This window comes from Serinus canaria, chromosome Z (genome assembly GCF_022539315.1).
Source record: "Serinus canaria isolate serCan28SL12 chromosome Z, serCan2020, whole genome shotgun sequence".
Taxonomy (NCBI): Eukaryota; Metazoa; Chordata; class Aves; order Passeriformes; family Fringillidae; genus Serinus; species Serinus canaria.
In genome coordinates, this window is record NC_066343.1 from 74,247,023 (window position 1) to 74,265,673 (window position 18,651).

The 18,651-nt window shown below is 45.9% G+C and overlaps 1 protein-coding gene across 5 annotated transcripts in view; it reads left to right on the forward strand.

The window, feature by feature from the left end:
• The window catches only part of CTIF (cap binding complex dependent translation initiation factor), a 135,519-nt gene that overhangs the window by 27,095 nt on the left and 89,773 nt on the right, over positions 1 to 18,651 (forward strand). For 4 of the 5 annotated variants that reach the window (XM_050986718.1, XM_050986719.1, XM_050986720.1 and 1 more), the window contains exons 4-7: positions 3,494 to 3,616; positions 7,526 to 7,599; positions 8,439 to 8,543; positions 12,399 to 12,474. In XM_050986718.1, coding sequence (XP_050842675.1) covers positions 3,494 to 3,616; positions 7,526 to 7,599; positions 8,439 to 8,543; positions 12,399 to 12,474 — 378 coding nt within the window. The remainder of the gene's footprint in view (positions 1 to 3,493; positions 3,617 to 7,525; positions 7,600 to 8,438; positions 8,544 to 12,398; positions 12,475 to 18,651) is intronic. The other variant, XM_050986722.1, reaches the window with a different exon arrangement.

Consider the following 18,651-nt stretch of genomic DNA (forward strand, 5'->3'; position numbering starts at 1 on the left):
CCCACTTCACCCATACTTGTCTTCACTGAGAGCAGCCACGTAGGTGATCACTGTGTTTCCATTTATGGCTTCTGCACTGGGGAAACTTATCTTCTTTTTCTGCAAATAGGATTTTCAAACTTGCACTGAGGCAGCAGAAAATATTAACTCTTGGGCTGGCAAAGGCAGCAGGATTAATTAGTTCATGCCTAAAGAGCTCACTGCAAAGGTGAAAATTGCAGTGTAAGTGAAACATACGATTATTGCTAATTAAAATGCAAATGTTAGATTTGACAGCTGGTTTCCAAAGGAGGGCTGCTGGCAATGTGCATGAGCCTCACTGTTCCTGAGAAGGTGCAGAGCTTGGCCAGAAGGATCGGCATGGGTTTGAGCAGCTTCTGGGAATCAGTCTCTGGAGGCGTAGTGTTTTCCCTCCCAGTCCCAAAGTATGGCTCAGAGGTCCCATCTCCTGCTGGTGAGTGTAGACCAGAAATGATAGGTGGAGGAGCCCAAACAAGATCTGTGAGCCAGAGCTCAGGGACGGTTTGGGGAACTGAGAGAGACTAGGAGATCCTTGGTTTTTTACACAGCAGACTAATGGGGCCAGATTATGGGGAATTGGGTCAGCAGGAGGCAAGGAGTGGAGAACTTTGTGCCATTACAGCTGTGTCTTCAGTGTTTGTCAGCTTTGGCAGTCAGTTCTGTTCCTGCAGCATGGTAGATTTGTTTAGCAGGAGCTAAACAAATGTGTGTAGAACATACACAGGATGAGGAAAGGCAGTGCCACATCTCACCAGTGCCAAGCCATGGCTTTCTGCTGGACTCCAGCTACCTCTGGAGTCTGGGAATTGGTTTTTATGGGCTTTGCAATGATGCTCATGAAGGGATTTTGCTGCTTGGGTGTTTCTTTAAAGAACAATGCATGCTCTCACCCAGTCTTTGAGCATCACCCATGTGGTTGGTGTGAGCAGCCCAGTTCCCACAGAAAGTCTGCAGAGAGGGTGCATTTTAGCATGAAAGAGCTTTACTACAGGACACAAAGCCATCAGAAGTGTGTGGGACTGTTTCTGGGGGTCGTGTTTTCATTCTGGAGATTTCAATCCCCTTCAGTAAGGTACCAGTAAAAAATTGTTAATCTATGGCAATTAGTCAAAAATTTGGGGGAAATACTGAGTTTGGCTGTGCTGGTGAGTTTGAACATGAGTGTATTAAGGCAGTTCTGGGACTGTTAGCATCTTCAGCAGACATTTCAGCAGTTTTTAGTGTAGCAATTTTATTTAAAAAACAATTTGGTTTTCTGTATTAGTATCAGTGCTTGATAAAGTTGAGGAAGGTAGACAGAGAGAAAGCCCCAGGCCATGACTTAGAGCCAGGAAACAAGCTGGTTTATTAAAATCACCTGTGATTGTGATCTAAGTGGTTTGTGCTGTATTCAGTGGCTTTTCTTGGTGGACATTAATTCATAATGATACCAATATCGTTTCTCATAACGTCTTCATTTCTGGAATTTACAACATCTTGGATTGTCTGCAGAAAACCACTCCTAAAAGATGGGTCTACTGAATATAAGTGAACAGTTTTTATTTCCAGTCTTTCAAAGCAAAAGGTGCATGTGCTGACCTGCAGCATTTGACACAGAAATCTTGTGTTTGTGTGTGAACAAGATGTTCAGTGTGTAGGATACAATTAATCCTGCAAACATCAAGCATGAAGGTGCATTTCTCTCAACCACGTTTTCAGCTGGTGCACATATTTCCCATGTCAAAGGAGGTATTTCTCACTTCTAATGATGCCTACAAGGTTGGCTCTTCCCAGGCCTTCCTAAGGTGGCCTGCCTGACATCCACCACGGTTTTTTTCCCTTCATGCCAGTTGAACACCTCTTTTTGTGCCATTTGGTATTTCTCAGCCATTGGGAGATTTGGGTCAGGGTGTGATAAGAAGGGAAGAAGAAGGTGCCTTAACTGTCAGTGGAAATAACCACAACCTTTCCAATTTCATTTATCTACAACTGAAAAACTAGTTAATTGCCTCTTTTAAGGTCAATACCACAATGTATTTGAACTTGCTTGAAACTTACTAGGTTGTAGGGTGCGGAATGTCCAGCTGGAGTGATGCAGAAACCAGCACTGGAGTGTTTTGCTTCCAATTCCTTGTGTTGGGTGAACACTTCCATGTTTCATGTGCATCAGGGTCCATTCTGGACCACTGGGTAGCATCACCCCAGGTAGTTCAGGTTCTGCTGTGCAGTTGTCTTCCTGCCTCATCCAAATCAGGTGGCAGTGGTGGAGCTGGGACCTGGTCTGTGCCCTGAAGTTACTCGCCTGGACTTGGCTGTTGTGTTCAAAAGCAGTTTCAGTGGTGAATCCTTTTGGCTTTGAAGGCTGAGGTGGCCCTGCCTTTGCCTTAGCCCATGGCAGTGTCTGCAGGACCTCGTGTAGCCCCATGAGAACATCTGAGACATGAGAAACCCTCTTGAAGTTGTCAGCCCTCACACCAGCCCTAAAACACAGGCTTCCCTTTGTATTACCCAGATTTTCAGAGTACTTGGAAGATTTGAATATTCTGCATTTGGTGGTATCGTGGTGTTTTAATTATTTTAGGTCACTTCAAAAGTCTTTCCCAAGTCTCTGAGCAAAGCTTTTGGAGCAATTGCCATGACATTATCCACCTTTCTCCCCAAGTACCTTATGGGGTGTTTGGGTAGAGCTGGTCAGGTGAGTTATTCTGGTTTCAGATGAGTCATTATGCCTTGAGGGCTGAACAAGAAACCTGCAGTTTGCTTGACAGCACAACAAGTTAGAGAATAAAGGAGAACATCAGGCACAGCTCCTTAAGAGAAAAAAAATAGTTATTTGTGTAATGAGTCTCCTGGTGAACTTAAGAGTCCTCAGCCATGTGAATAACTGGACTCCAACAGTGGGTTGAGCAGTGGGAAAACTGACTGAGAAGTTTATTTGGGCCTGGGAGGGGAATGGAATGGAATGGAATGGAATGGAATGGAATGGAATGGAATGGAATGGAATGGAATGGAATGGAATGGAATGGAGTAAAATAGAACAGAATATTTCAGCTGGGAGATACTAACCATTATCCAGTCCAACTGCATGCTCAGTTCAGGGCTGACCAAAAGTTAAAGTGTGTTATTAAGGACATTGTCCAAATGCCCTTCAGCAGCTTTACAGGCTGTGGGTTTGATGAATATGCATAGTTAATGGTCATGAAGATAGAGAAGGTAAATGTTATTTTTCCCCATGCATACACTAGAGTACTGAGGCCAAATCTTGTCCTCATCAGAGCCTCCCACAGTGACATCCCTTTGCAATCTGTAAATAGAACATGTTAAAGGAGTCAAAGGAAGCCCCACAATAAGAATGCTGCTCATGGGCATGGTTTTGTAGGTGCAGGCACGAGTGGCCTGGGAGCTGGAGCTCTCCTGTTCCATCAGGTCAGTGACTTTGGGGCGTGTGGGATGGAGTGGCCCTTGACTAAAGCAACCTGTTTGTTGTTTTCAGGAAGAGTGGGATCACAGCAGCAGTGGGAGCACAGGATCCCGGCCGGGGTCAAGCTCCAGGCAGGGCTCTGGATCCAGGTCTGGCAGCCACAGGAGAAGCAGCCAGTTCAGGCAATCAGCCAAGGTATACCTGGAGGTGACATGCTGAAGCTGTGTCCCGTGCTTGCTGCTTCTTGGAGGCATCCCCCTCACGACATGTTTGTGGTGTGTGTCACACGAGGTGTGGGTGCATGTCAGCTGGGAAGGACTCTTCAAAGACCTCTTTAATTCACTTATGGTTTGTGACCCACTGAGGTGTGCTGATTGCCTTAACTTTGGGAAAGAAGTCCATAGCCAGCTGGTTAAATGCAAAGGAAATCAGGTTTTTTTTCCTGAAGTCTTGGAGTATTTCAGTTTTGAGAAATCAAGAGATGTCTGTAATTATTTGCTGGCAGGTCTTCATCAGAAGTTGAAAGATGAGTGGACAGCCCATAGGTGGTGTTAAATGGTGACCTTAAGTCCAGCTGCTTTCTGTGTGAGCTGTCTGCAGGGCTATATGGGGAGTTACATTCCTACCCTGCAAAAGACTCTAAGAATTAACTTTTATATGGGTTTAGGTCCATCCTAGAACTCAGACAAGGGACCATTCATGTTAATTTCAGCCAGCCTGTGTCCTGTCTTCTCTTGGAGTCGTTCTCCTTTATGCACATGTGAGCACCACTTGTGCCAGAAGTGGATGGCAGACTCTGAGGTTTGGAATCAGTGGTCAAAGTCCTGGTCCATTCATCCATTTCATCCTCCTGAAGATCTTGAGGAAATAGCTTTTCCTTCTGAGTCATGCTGTGGTGGGAAAAGACCCACAGAACCAGGTTGTACCTAGAAAGTGATGGTCCTTTCTGGTGGGAATGAGACTCAACATATCCTTTCCTCTTTGAGCAAGGATGATACTGTCTTCTTCAAAATTTCTGTATTTTTATCTGTATTGTTCACCTGAAAAATTGCAGTTTTCAACAAGGAAGCCCTGAATTGGAGCCTTTTCAGACAGTTCAGTATCTATCTCATCTTTTTTTTTATTTTCTACCAAAGTGCAGCCAGGGGTTGTAGGCAGCTGAGAAGGAGGAAAAGTGGGGGAAGCTCCTCAAGCTCAGAACTGAAAAATGCTTCAGTAATACATGGCACAGGATAATCCCTGAATTTATAGCAGGGGCCCAGGTGGCCACTTGGTGTTGTTCTGTGTGCAGTGATGATTTAACCTGGTTGCAGCTGTGCAGCAAAGGGCATGATCTCATATTTGTTTTCTGGAGGATGGTAATGAGGAGCAGCAAGAGGTGTGACGCTGAGCTGGGCTTTGTAAAGCTGCTGCGTGCTTGCAAATGCTGACTTTGTGGGGAATTTGCTGAAGCTGCATGCATGGTAAACAGCCAGAGTCCACGTGGGCCTGTCCCTGTTTGTGTGGGCAGCTCCAGGGACTGGGCAGCAGTGCATGGAGGTCATTTGTGCCCACAGGAGCAGGAGGACAGAGGTTGTGGACGTGCATTTAACCCAGACTGTGTGCAGGATCTGCTTTTCTGGATGTCTCATGTCTCAGAGTATTGGTGTTACTCACAAAAGCGTCTCTCTCAATTATCATTCCGAGTGAATTAATTAATTTTCAGCAATACTAACTCCTCAGTGAAAAAGATTATCTAAAGCTGAGGGTTGGGTCACTGGGAGCTTCATGGTAAAATTGCTGATGGTTATAATTGAAGTCCTGGGGGGACTGACAGCAAGTCACTGCTTTTCTTAAATACATGCCATTTTTAATCTTCTTTTTTGTACCTGGATTTGAGAATTGGCTTTTTGAAGTCTTATTATTAAGTGTTGGCATTGTGCTGTGAGCATTTTAGGAGGCTCCCTGCAGCTCAGTGCTGCAAGGCTGCTCCATGTCCTGTGAGCTGATAGAGACTAGTTCTAAAGACAGGTCATAGAAGACCAAAAGGGTGTCTTGAAATGGCCACAGTGACTCAGGCTTAATGACAAGGTGTGTTATCACTGGCCCTGGTGCCATTTTATGGAGTCTGGCTGATGCTTGGGGTGTCTCCAAGAAGTTATGGGGACATCTTCTAGGAGGACCAGGTCTGGGTGGGAGTGTCCAACTGCTGCGTTGGACCTGCCTGACCTCCTCACCGCCTGAAAATGGTTTGTCTCTTCTTTGTGTGTCAGCTATGATAACCTGCACATGTGTGCTTCCATTACACTGCATTTGCATGCTTGGAAGGATTTAGGAAACTAATTCCTCTCCTTGGTGGGAGAAAATCGTGCTTACATTTGCCTAAAATAAAAAGCTCATCTTCTGTAACTTATCACGGGAGTTATGTATTTCTGGTAATTTGTTTCTGAGCAGAGACATGCAGATCCCCAGGGGTTAAAATCATAATCCATAAACCCCTTGGAGGAGACTAAAAAGGGAGCAGTGTGTCTGTGTTTGGAGTTTCTGGTGTCTAAATTGGTTCTGCTGGAAATGACTGCAGAGTGTAACCATCTGTTCACTAAGGACATGTGTCCCTGACATTGGTTGGGAAAGTGTGGCAAGCAGATTGACCTCCGAGACTTCATTAAGAAATAGTCACATTTTTTATGAGTTTCTAATGTCTTGGTTAATATTAATAATACTTGAAAATGACAGAAGTTATATGATGGGGAAGAGATGGAATCCACCTTCTCTAGCACATATTGTGCCAGAGTGGGACCATTTGGACTGAATTGCTTAAATAATCTGAATATGTGCAGGATTATGAGTAATCTGAATAAGAAATGTTGAAGGGAAAATTGGTTAATATGGGCTCCTTATGTGCAGTGCATTCAATACCTCCAGACTAAGTCAAGTCTGATTTCTTGAATGGTCTTGAATGGCAAAATCCAACCTGCTTTACTTCACCTGTAAAGGGTGGAGGGGACAGCCCTCTTTGTGCAGGGGGGACATGTGAGGGTTGATGACTGTGAAGGGGCTTTGAATAATGTATGTGAGGTCTTTGCTTTAGATGCTCATACTTTGTCATTTTGACAAAAGCAGCTGCCTGCCCAGGAAACTTCAAGGTGTTTCACAGCTGGCTGGAGATTTCTTATAATGCCCATGGGGAAAGGCTCTGGGAGTGCTGGTGCCAGCAGCTGGACATGAGCCCAGGGTGCCCAGGTGGGCAATGGCCCTGGGCTGTCCCAGCCAGGCTGTGACACAGTCCCAGGGCAGTGCCTGTCCCTGTGCTGGCCCTGCTGAGATACCTCCAGTGCTGGGGACAGCTCTGGGCCCTCAGGACAGCAGAGACACCGAGGGGCTGGAGCGTGTCCAGGGCAGGGAACGGAGCTGGGAAGGGGCTGGAGCCCCAGGAGAGGCTGAGGGAGCTGGGAAGGGGCTGAGCCTGGAGAAAAGGAGGCTCGGGGGGACCTTGTGGCTCTGCACAGCTCCTGACAGGAGGGGACAGTCGGGGGGTCAGGCTGTGATCCCAGGGAACAGGGACAGGAGCAGAGGGAACGGCCCCAGGCTGGGCATGGGGAGGAATTTTGTCATGGAAAGGATTGTTAAGCCTTGGAACAGGCTGCCTAGAGCAGTGGTGGAGCCCCCATCCCTGGAGGTGTCCTAGGAATGACTGGATGTTCCACACAGTGCTCTGGGCTGGGTGATCGGTGGGGATCAGGCACAGGTTGGAGTCAATCTTGGAGGTCATTTCCAACCTAAATGATTCTGTGATTTTGTGAATCTCAGCCTGGCCCCTGGACCTTGTTGGATCGTGGTTGTGGACATGGGGCAGGAAGACGGCTGGAGTCAGAGCTGAGCTTGTGCATTGTCTGCTCCATGTTGTGCACAGCTCTGTGTCCCCAAGGCTGACACTGTCACTCCTTACCTTCACGGTGCACTTTTGCAGCAGGTGAGGGGTCTCTGCATTGCATAGATTCACACAGGAGTGCAGGATCCCTTCTGTAGAGCAAGACACCTCCCTGGCTGGTAGGAGAGGCTGTGCCCTGGTCAGGATAGCTCCATGTGCCTCCTGACAAGTAATCACCTTTCCATCTCTCCTAGAATGGCAACAAGGAGAGCAACCTTGACATGCTGGGCACAGACATCTGGGCTGCCAACACCTTTGACTCCTTCAGGTAAGCTGGTTTTAAATTGCTTTAAGAGACAGGTGGACTTTTAGGATGGACCATGCCTTGTCTTAGCCCTTGCTGGTATGTCCATCCTGCTGGTACCCAGGCACCAGACAATACCCTGGTAAGGCTGACATCACTGCTCCTCCTCCCCATCCCCATTTAGCCTGTAGCACCAAACACAGTCTATTTAAAGCATCCTGTGTGTTTTGGAGAGACCACTGGATGGGTTTGCAGTCCAAACACATGAAACCAGGACCAGTATAATTACTTATATCACCCCAGAACTGCACAGGCAAGATTTGAATCAGCTCTGAGCTGCTGCTCTGGCATTTTCTTCTCCCATTAGTTGAAGCTACCATTATGTGTTGGCTTCTTAACTGCTGGGAAGAACTCTTCAGCTGCTGTCTCAGTGAAAGCAGTGAAATATCCTTCCTGTCCAGTTTTATGCATAATCTGCATAACCTTGAGTCACTAGAGCAGACAGGTTGTGCAGGACCAGAGAGAAAATAATTTCATGGACCTGTTGCAATACCTACCCTCTTGGTACAGAGAGCGAGTATATCTTGCAGGGTGTCTTCTGTATCAAAATTAGAGGCTTAGATCAAGCCCCAAGAACTCAGCATATCTAAGAAACAAGAAAATATGAAAAGAGATGCATCAGTGTGAAGGTTGGATGCTCACATCCACGTGCTCTGTAGCAGGGAGTGGGAAGTGGTGCTTCCAGAAATGCCAGCTTTCCTTGTCTGCAGGCTCCAGTGTGCCCTCTGCTTTTCAGCTCAGTGGTGTTTAATTAGTAGGTAGTGGACTTCCTTTCTCTGTTTTTCCCTGTTTTTCTTTCCTAGTGGTGCAACGTGGGACTTGCAGCCTGAAAAACTAGATTTCACCCAGTTTCACAGAAAGCTGCGAAACACCTCCAAACACCCACTGCCTCACATAGACAGAGAAGGGTGAGTGCTGTGTCTGCAATACTGTGCCCTCCAGGAAGGTCTCTAACTTCTCCCTTGCTCTAGGAACTCTGGCTTGGTGACACACCTCATGTATGGGACATGGGAAGAAGCACTGGACTATTCAGAGAGTTTGAGAATGCCCTGATCAGTCTGTCTGGCTCCTCTGTCATCCAGTTCTCTGCATTTTTGCATTCCCTGATACATCTCAGTGTTTGAATAACTCTGGATCCAAGTCTCCTAGATCCTGGTGTTCCAAATTTAGACATCTCTGGATATTGGAGGAGAGATCCTGGCTTAGTGCTGACCTGGTTACAGTTCCTGTGAATGACACTGTTCTTCCCAGCAAGAGTTCAGGGAAGGAGAGAGCCTCAATGTGTTTCATAAAACTGTGAAAACATTCAACAGCTCCCTTTGGTTGTGACAGCCTCCACAGGTTTCCCTGGTATTTCTGGATTCCTTACTGGTTGTTGGTTGGTCAAACCAAGTAAATGTGTGCTGGCACTAAGTGGCTCACCAGCATTGCTTAGATGGATATTCCCTGCAGGTTCTCTGCAGCTGGAGAGAACAATCACTCCCAGACAGGAGGGTGCAGCCAGGTGGGAGTTGGGCTCTTCTCCCCTGTTACAAATGACAGGATAAGAGGTAAAGGCCTCATGTTGCATATGGAGAGGTGTAGGTTGGATGTTAACAACAGTTTCCTCATGGAAAGGGTTGTCCAGGCCTGGCACAGCTGCCCAGGGCAGGGGTGGAGTCTCCATCCCTGGAGAGATTTAAAAACCATGGATGTGGCACTTGGGGACATTTGTCAGTGGGGGCCTTGGCAGGGCCAAGGGAATGCTTGGACTTGGTGCTTCTAGAGGTCTTTTCCAACCATAACAATTCCATAATTCTATAGATAGGGTTTTCCTTATGCTATCACTCAGGGCGTAGAGGAAGGAAAAAAATTGTAAGAGGTCTAAAAGATGGGGTTGCAGCTGATGTTCCATCACCGCCATGTTGTTTGCAGGGATGGAAATCTTCTCTTGGAGACATTTTTCTGCTGATAATTTGGTTTTGCCAAAGTACTGGCCAGTGCCATGTGCCTGGTCTGCACATCTTGTTTAGAAGACAAGTTTAGAATTGTTATTAGAACAGTTGATTGGAAACAATTAGAAACATCCAGCCAGGCCAGAAATCCCATACCAGCCCAAGCTCAGCATCTGCAGTAGGCTCCCATACCATACAGGGACAAGAAAACTCAGACAACATTTTTTTCTCTTTTGTAAGGTATACTGCAGGTTTATAAAGAGCAATTTTCAGAACATTTGGAACAGCATAACACTAAATTTCTAAGTCACTAAGTCTCTTAGTCAAGTTCAATCCCATTTTTTCAGATGAGTTTGAAAAATGAGATGAATGGGGCCCTCTGTAAAATAAGATATAATGTGCTTCCTCTGTAAAAGAAGATATAATATGCTCCATGGTTGATGGCACTTGCCAGGTGATCCTGTCAGTGACAGCTGCTGTGTGCAGGGAGGATGGAGCAGGGTTGGTGTTGTGTTTTTCCTCTGGTTCCTGATATATTGTGAATGCCCACATTGCAAACAGGTAGAGGAGGCAGTGTGGAGGTGAGATATTTAATCACTCCTAAATATTACAGCTGTTAAAATGGAGTAAAAATTAGTGTGTCTGCAGAAAAGTTAAGCAGATGCTATCAGAACAAAACAGTGCATGTTCCAAAATGCATGCCATGTAAGTAACCTGGCTAGGACAGAGGAAGCACAAAGAAAGACAAAATTGTTCTTACTTTTTTAATTTCTAAAGCTGACTGTATTGTGCATTCATCAGCTCTCCATGGTGAATCTGTGCCGAGATTCAGCTTGCTGAGCCTCCATGAATCTCCACCTGCTAGCTAGGCATTTTTCCCTCTTGCTTGAATGGGAAGCTTTTTTTAAAAATTTAGCTGTGCAGTGAAAAACATAATAGGGAAAAAAAAAAGGACTATGCTGTTCTGTGTGTGTTTTCAGCACTAAAAGAACCATTTTATTCCTCAGTCTGATCAGTTGCCCAAGGCTGGCCATGTAGTTGCATCCATTTGTGTGACCTCAAGTGACTTTTGGTTGGGTAAAGCGTTTTCCTCTAGGGAGACACCTGCTTTTATTGGGAGATGCTGTTTGGTGGCAGGCTGAACAATCACTAGTGGAACAGTTAAGAAAAAGCGGGGAGCTGCACCGTGTTTCTGACCTGAATTCATCTGGCTTTAATTTCAAGTGCTAGCTCTTGCTCTGCTTGTACTCTTCCAGATCAAACATCCTTTTGTAGCTGGCATTTTCTCTTCATTCCAGGTATCTCCCAAGCACATGTATCACTTGAGTTTTTCAGGTACTCCAAGGAATTTCCCTACGGCCTCTTTGAAACGCAACTGCCAGCGCTGCCTGTGGTCCTGTAGTTGGGGCTCAGCCATACTGTCTCCAGAGGAAAGCTGCCTTCATCCCCCTAATCCCTGCCTCCTCTTCATCCCCTGCCTTTTTGCCACAGTTCAGCATCAGAAATTCAGACTGGGACCCTCCCACCCTTTTCAGATGACCTTTTCCTACAATACACTTGTGTTCTGCACCTGCAGCTGCCATTTGTTTGTCCCCAGATGTGTGACATGATTTTTCTTATCTATGTAAATACATAGATATAAATATATTTTTTCAGATGTGTGTTTCTGTATGTGTATGCACACTATATTTTTGCCTTTGTAAGTCAAAGTCAGTATTTCATCTATGATGGTAAGTCAGTTGTTGAGCATCTCTTATTTCCAATAAATACAGACTCACAGGTTTGGGTTGGAAGGGATCTTCAAGATCACCTAGTCCAGCCCCCCTGCCATGGTCAGAGATACCTTTTACTAAACCAGGGTGCTCAAGTTGGTTAAGGTTAATTAAATTGCTTCCCTTCCCAGCTGACATTTTGAGCCTGGTACTTCAGCATGTGCCATTTTTCTCAATTTTTCTCCCATTTTTTCTGATTCCAAAATCCGTTTTTCTCTGTCTTCTAGGCGCTGATTACCTGAGTCTGCACTATCAAAGTCTCTGCTGTACTTTATTTAACAGTATCTTGCTTCTAACTGACAAAAAAAAAATTATCATTCTTGCATAATAAAGAAATATCATCTCAGTTGTTTGTGAACGTAGAAGGATGATAAGTATTGACCATTTCTTTTTCTCTATCATCACAAACTCTTTGCACCCAACTAAAAATTATCTTTGGATTGTTTTTTGCATTTCTTGTTCCAAGAAAGTTCTTCAACTGGCACTTCTGTGTATGGTGTATAAGTGCTTGACTTCTCATCCCAATTTCTTTGTCTTTCAAATTGTCTGTTTATATTTATATTGATTGCTGCTTCCTGTCTGAGGTGTGTGTTTGCTGATTTTCAACACCTTTCTCACTAGGGGAGCTGGAGCTCCCATGGAGACCAGCAAATGAGCAGCGCTTCAAAGGAAACATTTTTCATTACTCCCTTTGTGCTCTCATTTCTGCTGTCCAGGTGGGCTGTGCTTTCAGTTTTGCTTGGTCTGGAAATCTAGTCACCCTGGCCTCAGGATTGCCCGTGGTTTTCTCACTGCTGCTACTATCAAAAGTGTTTGCAAGCTGTGGCAGATGGTGCAGGTGGAGAGGACTGAGCAAAGCATTTAATTTTGTATTAACAGCTTTACGCCTGCGTGGGAGTGTTTTGGAGGCACAGCACACTTGCTCCAGAGATAGCCTCTTTGTTTCCATGAGAGGCCTTTGCAGCAGCAGCTGATATTCCCCTTGTGCTGTAATAGAAAATTAACTCGTCTCCAACGAGTTTTCACATGCTTTTGTTTTGTTTTCCTCTTGCCACAGGCTTGGAAAGGGGAAATATGAGGATGGTGACAGCATCAACCTGAACGACATAGAGAAAGTCCTTCCAGTGTGGCAGGTAGGTGATGAGGACATCTGCCCCTGCCATGGTGGGGACCAGCAGGACCGGCATCAGAGGCTTCCCTGCCTTCTGTTCCCTTAGGAAACCTCCTCAGGAGTGGGAGAGCTGCTGGGCTGTGGTCCTTTAGGGGTTGAGATGGAGATTTGTGCCTGTGGTTTCAGGTGCTGTTGCTGGGCAAGGGCAGTAACCGCACAGACTTTGTTGAGAGGTGATACACTGAGGGCAGTATATACCTCTATATGTATACATGTGGATGTATATGTTAAAGAAAAGGAGATTCTGAAAAGCATCAACCCCTCCTGACAGCTCCAAAATAAGTTGCTGCCAGGAAGCCAGCAGTGCCTGTGTGCTGACCGAGGTATTGCCCCTTTGGAGTGGTGCCCATGTTTATATGCAGTGGTAATCCACATGTGTGTTCTCTCCAGCCTGTTCTTTGCCCAGACCTCTCTTTGCAGTTTTGGCAGTTCTAGTTAAATGACCTCTGAAGCATGAATGTTGTGGAATAGCAGGATGAGACCCTCCAGTTCAGAAGTCAGGTTGAAAAAGTCAATTTGTCAGCATCATATAGTCTTCCATTTTACAGAGCCCTAGTCCTCAAAGGAGCTGAGTTCCCTAAGCTAGGCAAGTTTCAGAGGATGCTCAGTGTGTTTTTGCTGAAACCTCTTTGCCTCCAGAGGCAAGGATGAAAACATCTCATGTGCTGTGGTAGTGATACCCTTTTCAGTGCTGAGCCAAGAGCTCAGGGTGTGGGAATTTTGAATGAATTAGAGATGGGACCTCTAAGTTGGCTTAGATGGTGTGATTTGATTTTTTTTAAATTTTTTAATCTTTTACATAGGCAGGAAGGCTGCCACATCTTCACTGCATGGTTCAGAAGGTCACAAGACCTCTAGTTATAAGACCTTTTAAGGATTTATTAACTAATAAACAATAAACTGCCAACAAGGATATTTATGGTTTTGACCTGATCCTTAAATATTTCATTTTATGGACTCATACTACAGTGTAAAATTTCTTAGCCAGTCATGTAATGATACACAAACCTACAGCACTGCATTCTAAACTCCTTGTTCACCTCTGTAACTACTTTATTTTTTATATATCTTAAACTCTAAAATTCTTAACTTTCTTCTGCTTAGCTTTACATGTCTCTGCCTTAAACTATAAATTTACATTCTCACTTTTAGTACTTAAGTTTAGGACCTTTTCCAAGGTCTCAAGTCTTGTGTTTAATTCTAAGCTTTGGCTTACAGGCCCAAAGTTCTGAGAGTTCCTGCATTTCGGATTCCGGCAGCCAGGCTTCTTGCTCACACATCATGTGAGGAATAGCTTTGCTCATCCTGCAGACCATGTGACAATCTGCCTTACTGTTTCTTTTGGGTGAACTATTTGGCACTGACTACATGAAGGAGTGGAGAAGGGCAGCTGACTTTGGCAGGGAGGAGCGCTGCCTGCAGCTGCTTCCTGCTCAGTCTCTTCCATGTTTGGTATGTCTGGACTTTAGGTCACAGGGAAAAAGCATCAGGTTCAGCTGATACAAACCCCATTAATTCTACAAAATAAGGTTAGTTTCCCCAGGGAATAATTGGAAATAAAGAATTAAACCATCTTTGGTGCAAGGAGCTGATTATCTTCAAGGAGGTTTTAATCAACAGCTGTTAAATAAGCCACGTCCTCCTGGTCTGGCTATCATTTCATCATGTCCTAAGAGTACATTGAATACAATGAATTAATTCCAATATATACATTAATATCTGGCTTAATTATTAGTGTGACATCTCTAAGCTGGAAGACCTAGTGGGAGTGCTGGATTTGATGTTTTGTTTGTGCCTCAGGCAGACTCGTGCAGTGCTGCATTGATTTGCAGACATGCTTACCTTGGCATGTACAGCCAGTCATATGTGTCTGTGGGAGCTAGGATCCAGGTGGCTCTGGGTGAGGGTTTATCTTTTTCAACATGGACAAGTGAAATACTTGCAGACAGCTGGCTTAATCCTGACATATCATTGTTAACTGGATTTGAATGCAGCCGTGCAATGCTGACAGTGATTTTACTGCTCCTCATCCCTTGTTTTAAATGGCTCTGTAGAGCAGTGGAGGGGGGCATAAGGGAAGATATTCCTTTGTGTGAGCCTCTGAAAGGAAAATCCTTCACCCCGTGGGGTTGTTATGTTCATGGGTGTTGCATCCTGAGGAACTGGTAATATATAAACTCCTGTTCTGTCTGTGCTTGAGAGCTCACGGGTTGCTTGCAGCAGGCATGCACAGATGGAGGGGCTAGTCTGAGCATCCTTTAGCTCCACTGGGGCTGTCTGAGCATCCTCCAGTGTGACTGAACCAGTCCAGGCATCCTCCAGCACAACTGGGGTGGTCCAAGCATCCCCCAGCATGATTCAGATGGAAGTGTTTAGCTGCTGGGTGTTCTTCAGCAGCCATGGATAGGATAAAAGTACCACGTTTGAGAGAGGCAGGGAGTCTTGCCTGCAGGCTGCTTGGAGATTTGTGTGCCTTTGGTGTTAAAGTGCCATAGACATAGGACATGAACTAATCTCCAGTGTACATCCAGGTCTGTATGGGTGTCTACAGAGAGATGCAGAGATGTCCCTAATTAAGCAGAATATTGTGGTTGTCTAGGGGTTGAGCAGACTGTGCTGGATATCTGGGTGTTAATATCCCCAACACATGATTTTTTCTGCTGAAATCTATCAATAGTATTTTAACAAAATATTGCAGGGAAAGCCTATGACTATTGGGCAATTAAAAGGTGGAAAAATAAACAAAGCAAAATAAGTGACCTTTCCCCAGATCCTCTTCTTTTGTTCGGAATTTGTGCATCCCAGTCCTTGGGGATGCTATCACAGCATGGTGTGCTCTGCCATCTCGTGGACATGCACAGGCTTCACAATTCCTTCGCCACAACTCATAATTTGAAGCTTTCTCTTGGCCCATCCTTTCAAAATCCATCTGAGGTGCTTGTTTTTACTGATGAATAGGTTTTTATTTTTGAAAGTTTCCTGACCAGGAGCTCATGAGGTCATTGCCTTGGCTCAGCTCATGAGCCATAACCTCTTCATCTCTCCTTACTCATAAGAGTCTGCAGTAGGATTTGGGCACTAATTCACTAAAGTGCTGCCAAAAATGACTCTTGAAGGTAAGTGTTCTCCATTCATAAGATCTGCTTTTTACTGCACAGCAGGGAGCATCTGCTGCATAGGGAGGCACAGCTCAGGTGCAGGAAGAGTCTTTATCATCCTCTCCATTTCCACATCAGCTGTTTTGTTGAAGGAGACCACATAACCACCTTTGCGTCATGAAGATGTCACAGGGAGGGCCGACTCGATGCCTTTTGCTTTTGCTCCCTTTGGCAAGCGCTTGGAAAGCTGTTCAGGCTTGGATGTGTCACATGCAAGTACTCTGGTTCCAGATTTAGTCTTCAGAGTCCTTGGCAAGCAAGCCCTAGGCAAAATGTACATTTACCAGAGAAAATAACCCAAGAGGTCATGTTCTGGAAGATCATAGGATCATGGAATGGCTTGGGTTGGAAGGGAACTTAAGGCTCATTCCCTTCTAATCCCCCTGCCGTGGGCAGGGACGCCTTCCACTCTCCCAGGTTGCTCCAAGCCCTGTCCAGTCTAGCCTTGAACACTTCCAAGGATGGGGCAGTCACAGCTCTTCTGAGCAAGATCCATCCTGCTCCTTCCTGTGGAACTGCTGTAACTCACAAAGGACACAGAGGCTGCATGTCACAGGGCTGTGGTGTAAGTGCTGCAAGACACAAGCAGAGAGTTTTGGGACATGTCCCAAGTTGTTTCTGGACTTGTGTATTGCAGAGTTTGGCTTTCAATTTGCCAAACGCATGCCTTTGGGATGAGCTTGTCCTCCTCTGAATGCTGGGAATGTGCTTTCATTGTCCAGCTGCTCCTTGTCTGGTGTTTCAGGAAGTAGAAATGTGGCACTTTTGAAAGGCATATTGGGCTTTATTGTTGTAATGAGATAAACTTGGAAGATGGCATTGATATCATTTGGTTTGGCATATTGCTGCCTTCAGCTCATCTCCTTCCGTTTCCTTACTGATTCTTGACCCTTTTTGTCATATGCTTGCAGTTACAATAAACTGCTTGTTTCTCTTCTGGCTGCAGTCGTCATCCAGCTTCCTTGTTGGAAGAGAAACAAGGGAGAAGCTCCTTAGGAGAAAGGCAGACTCTAAGTTGCTCACATTCCTCTTAGCACCACTGTGTTCCTGATTTTGTCCAAACAGGATTAGAAGCACCAGGATTCCTGATCCGGTTTGTAGTTCAGCCTATAGGTGCTTAGGCAAACAGATTTGTTATTTAAACTCTTCACACATGCCTATGTTTGAAAGCAAAAACAAGCAAGCTGAAGGTTCTTCCTTTAGCCTTGATGTTATGCTGCTTTTCTCCTGGTGCTGGAAAACTACCTGAATTAAGGGACCCACAGGCAGCTTTGCCCATTTTCCTGGCGACCCCTTCTCACTGGCAAGTATTTTCAAATCAGACCTTACAGTTCAGTGTGGAGATCATGTGAGTAAAAGTGGAACCTGTGCATGGGCTCGTCACTTGGGGTTCCTGCCCCGGGTGAGGCATGGACACACTGGGATATGGTTTGTTGCACCTTAGTGTAGGGGTCTAGGAAGGGCTGGGTCATTCTCATCTGAGGTACCCATGTTCCTTCCCTGTCAGCTCTGTAGGGTGCAGAGACAGACCAGTTCTCATGTGGATTTGGTCAAATATGGAAGGTTCCTAAAGAGAGATAAGCCAACCCAGGTGTCCAGGGGGAGAGGATGGATGATGGACAAGCAACCCCTTTGCTGTTGCTCTGCAGGCAAGGAGGGGAGATAAGTGTCCAGCACTGGTGTGAGGGCTTGTTCTGGAACCCTGCAGATCACTGCCAGGGAGCTGGTAGCAGGAGAACAGGTCTCTTTGGTGCCCACAGACAGGTCTTTGGTGTTGTGGTGTTATTCACTATCACCATACGGAGTTGTCACCTCGCCACCTCTTCTCTTGCCTGCTCTTTCTGCACTGCAAGGGTAGGCAGTTTCCATTTTACACAACATGTTAGGGAACACAGGTTGTTCCTCTGTCACAGTTGATAGCAATGTGGCCCTCTCCTAGCAGGTTATTCTGTGCTGGTGTATCTGAGGGGGGCTGATCCCTTTGCCTGGCATCCCCTCCCACTGGGAGTGGCCTGGTCCATGTGGAGTGTGCCCCTTGTGCTCTGTATCTCTGCTGTCACTCACAGGGTCTAACCCTGATGTCCTTTATGTGTTCACCACTTATGAAAAAGTTGGGGTGCCTCCCCAAAATGGGGGGTTACTTCTCCTGGCCCCCACTTCCTGCTGGAATCTGCCCAGAGTGTGGGCACAGCACTGCCTTCAGGGAAGGTTTCTTGCCTGACAAGCCCATATCCCGAGGGTCTTTCCAATACAGTAACAGCTGAAACCACTGTGGAAAGTCCCTGTCAAAGAGCCAAGACTTACTTTAGTATAAGTCACAACGTATTGGGAGTCAGAGCTCTGCTCCTGAGTAAAAAGCTTTTGGTTTGCCATGGCTTCCAGCGAGGCACAGCCTTTCTGTGGCCCTTCTTTTGTTGCATTTAACCCAGTGGACAGTGACCATCATCTGGGGCAGAGAGGGCAAACTGCTGTGGTCATCTGTAGCCCCTCCAGCATCACTCCTGTGCCAGAGTTAAGGTCACCATTGCCAAGGAAGGCAGACAAGGCCATGGAGATCTCCAGAGTACTGAAGAAGTCTGGACCAAGACTGCAAATGTCCCATTCAGGTCATCACCTCCCAGGTTCCCATGGGCCTGGGCTCTGTTGGCAGAGCACAGTCCCTATGATTCTTGAAGCTTATAAACCCTGAAGGTTTTGTCAGATGTGCAGGAAGGGGTAGATCTTCTGGTGGGTTTTTCATACCACTGAATCAGAGAAAAATTGAAGTTGGAAAAGACCTATAAGATCGCTGAGTCCAGCCATTCCCCCAGCACTGCCAAGGCCACCACTGACCCATGTTCTCAAGTGCCATGTCCACATGGCATTTAAATCCCTCCAGGGACTGGGACTGGGAATTCCACTACTGCCCTGGGCAACCTGTGCCACAGTCTGACAGCCCTTTCCATTAAAAAATTTTTCCTAATATCCAGTTTCCTAATACC